General features: G+C 37.6%; 1 protein-coding gene across 1 annotated transcript; it reads left to right on the forward strand.

Annotated features, from left to right (window-relative positions):
• Nucleotides 1-2,496: 2,496 nt before the first annotated feature.
• LOC141708052 (uncharacterized) lies at nt 2,497-3,298 on the forward strand. Its single transcript, XM_074511523.1, has 2 exons — nt 2,497-2,940; nt 3,026-3,298. Exons 1-2 carry the CDS (start codon nt 2,497-2,499, stop codon nt 3,296-3,298), a joined length of 717 nt encoding a protein of 238 aa, XP_074367624.1.
• The last annotated feature ends 332 nt before the right edge of the window (nt 3,299-3,630 follow it).

A 3,630-nucleotide genomic window follows, 5' to 3' on the forward strand; every position in this document is an offset into this window, starting at 1 on the left:
GCATCTATCACAAGATAATGCATATACATATATACATCACAACAACAGTATAACGGGTAGAAAACTTGCCTGAGCGACTGGGGGTGATAAAAGGCCTGGGACGAGTCTGGTAACCTATAAAGATAATATAAGTTGGAATTAAACCAAAGTCGCTTAAGAATCTATACTTTAACCAATTAGACCCTAACGTTCGCTTTTGCGCTTAGCGATTCACTTAAGTCGCTTGAGTACCCTCGGCTCCACCATTTTTGATAAATTAACCATTAAGAATTTTAAGGCGATTCTTTCGCGAGTACCCTACCAACTTCCTATCCCACTTTAAATAATTGTTTCATACTCCAATTAGTTATTCAAGGGCCTTAACCAAGGTTTCAAAGTAAGGCGAGGTGTAATGGTTCGGTCGCGAAACGCCGTTACTTAAAACGGTCGTTTCTCCTAAACCGTACATCGGATTCAAGCGAACCACATATCAAAATGAAGCTTGTAACATGAACTATCTAATAATGGCAATGGTCAAAACCTAACAGTGAGTAACGGGTCCTGAAGTTAAGAACAAAAACAGTCTAAGGTAAATCGGGCATTACGACGGCTATGTTTATGCGATTACCAAATTTGTACCACTCCAAATCAATTCACAATCAACCCAAAATCATTACTACAACCAAACTCCATCCATACTTTACTACAACAGCCCCAACATCTCAAGATTTCCAATTTATACTACCCTCAAACATGAACTAAAAGCTTATACTTAAGTTCATTAACCAATAATCAAGATTTACAACTTCAAACTCATTACAAAACCAACCCAACTCTAAATATACATGAATCATTCCTCCCAAGAACTAAACCTATCACAAAAAGCTCTAAATAATCAAAATTAAGGTTAGGGTATGAGATTATACCTTCCTTGGTGAGTAGAAGTAACTTAAGGAGCTTGAAACAACCCTTGGAAATCCTTACTAAAGCTTTATCTAAAGAAAACACAAGATCAAAAATTTCAAGATCTTGAAAACACTATTCACCCTCTTCTTCCATGAATTATTGGAAGAGATTGTGAAGGAAATGGAAGCTTAGATTCATAGGATAGCTATATCTATGTACAAGGAATCTTGGATAATTATCTCACAAATTATCAAAGCTTGGAACTTGAATTTGGATTTTTTTCTTCTTGAAAAAGAGAAGGCCGAGAGCTTCTTGCTTGGAAAATGGAAAGTCAACTTGTGTTTTTGTGTTATGAATTGTTTTGGCTTGGTTACTTCCTTTTGTTGTTAATTAAATTGTTACCATGGTAAAAATTGTGTGGCTCACAATCAACCAACAAATCCTTCCCATTTTGTCATGCTTATGTCATCCACTTATATCACCTTGTTACACTTGTCTTCCTCTTGTTGGTGTGATGACATCATCACCCACTAACCTCTTTGATTAACCCCTATTTACTTGGCTAATGACCGCTTATCTGTTATACGGTTCGTTTAACTTTCGTTCTTGTTTATCGTTTGAGGGATCATACCCGGGATCTTATTACTCGGGTTCCCCTAAACCTTTCTCAATATTTTATATTCATTTTTATGATCCTCTCTTATAATCCTTGAATTAATATCCTTTTAATCATGTTACCTTATACTCAATTCTTTCTGTATCTGGTGGGTTTTCGGGAAAAATCAAAGTGTTCGAATTCGGATTCTGACGATCTTTACATACACTTATATATCATATAGAGTACTAATAAGATCTTAGAATATCAATAAAAGAACCCCTACATAGTGTGGCATGAAAAGTTTTATTATTCAGCATAATCAGCAAAATCACTATTCATAAGGGTTACAAAAAGTTCAAAATTTTTGGGGTTATTACACGAGTGATCTTTAAAAAAATAGTTCAACGCCATAGGGAGCCATTGAGGGACTACTTGACACGCTTCAATAGGGAAAAGGTCACGATCACGAATTTTGATGTCCAGACAGCAATTAAAACTTTTAGAAGATGACTAGAAATAGACTCTCCACTCTATGATGAACTCACTAAGTATCCATACCGCACAATGGATGATGTACAAGCCAAAGCCATGGCCCAAATGAGGAAGACAGGATAGAGGAAGATGACAAGTATTATCGTCCTAGCCGCAAAATAGCCACGACAAGATCAAAAGACTATAAGCCCTATTCGAGAAGTATGCGAGAAGAGCCACATGTCTATTCAACAAACGAACGTGTTGATTGGAGGAAAGATCCAATCCTGCCTCCTACATACGATAGTTATAGATTTGACATAACATCATCAGTCATGATAAGAGAATTTCATAAATTATGGAATTTGGTGAAATGGCCCGTTAAATCTAACAAGCTCAAGGCAAATCCAGATTCGAGGCTATGGTGTGACTTTCATGGAGATTACGGCCATAGGGCTTATTGTTGTATTGCATTATGAAATGAGATAAAAGCTCTTGTCAAGAAAGGCTACGTGTCAGAATTCATAAAACAGTCGGCGTATATGAGAAGAGAACGGATGCCACCATGCCAACCACCCTCACCCCCTCATTACAAAAAAATCAACTTTATAGTAGGAGGATCAGATGTATGTGGAGCAACATATTCACAAGCAAAGAGGATTGCACGAGATTCAAGCATACATGTGGCACGAGCTGACATCCAAGTTAGCAATATACCTAGGGTATATTTTAACAAAGAAGACATGAGCAGTCAAAGAGAACCTCAATATGACAGCTTGGTGATATCTATACCTATAGGAAATTGTCCGATCAAGCGAGTTTTGGTTGACAATGGAAGCACAGCGAACATCATGATGCTCACAATATTAAAGCAGATGGGCCTAGCTGAAAGTGACATGTCGAAAAAGACGACTACACTGGTTGGTTTTAGTGGAGAGACAAAGAGGACAATGGGGGAAATTTCTCTACCAATATATGCCCAAGGCGTGAATCTATTAAAAATTTGTGTTAATCGATTGTGACTCAACATATAACATCATTTTTGGAATACCATGGATCTATGATCTAAAGGTCATACCATCAACATACCAGCAAGTGACAAAATTCCCAACACCATGGGGAGTCCAACAAATTCCTGGAGACCAAGTGACAACTAGAGAATGCTACGAGACGTGTTTAAAGCCAAGTGTTGTGCATGAGGAATCAATAAAGACTGTGGTCACGGTATCAGGACCGGAGAAATTGGCCGAAGTGGACTTGGTGACAAGAGACATGAAGGTCTTGATAGGGGAGGATTTAACTCCAACTCCTGAGTCAAATTTAGTGGATTTCTTGACATCATGACTAGACGCATTTGCTTGGGAACGCGAAGATATTACAGGGATAAGCCCTGATATCATTACATATAAGCTAAATTTGGATCCTGCATACACCCTTGTTCAACAGAAACGTCAAAAGTTCGTGTCTGAAAGAAACAAGATCATAAATGAGGAAGTCAACAGGCTATTGAAGCAAAGTATGATAAGAGAAGTAGATTATCCAGAATGGTTAGCTAATGTTGTCATAGTGCAGAAGAAGAATAACAAGTGGAGAGTTTGTGTTAGGTCACACACACTGTAGAGGGGGTGAATACAGTGTATAATACAATCAAATCGAACTTTAATATATTAAGTAAC

This window comes from Apium graveolens, chromosome 1 (genome assembly GCF_009905375.1).
Source record: "Apium graveolens cultivar Ventura chromosome 1, ASM990537v1, whole genome shotgun sequence".
In the NCBI taxonomy this organism is placed as follows: Eukaryota; Viridiplantae; Streptophyta; class Magnoliopsida; order Apiales; family Apiaceae; genus Apium; species Apium graveolens.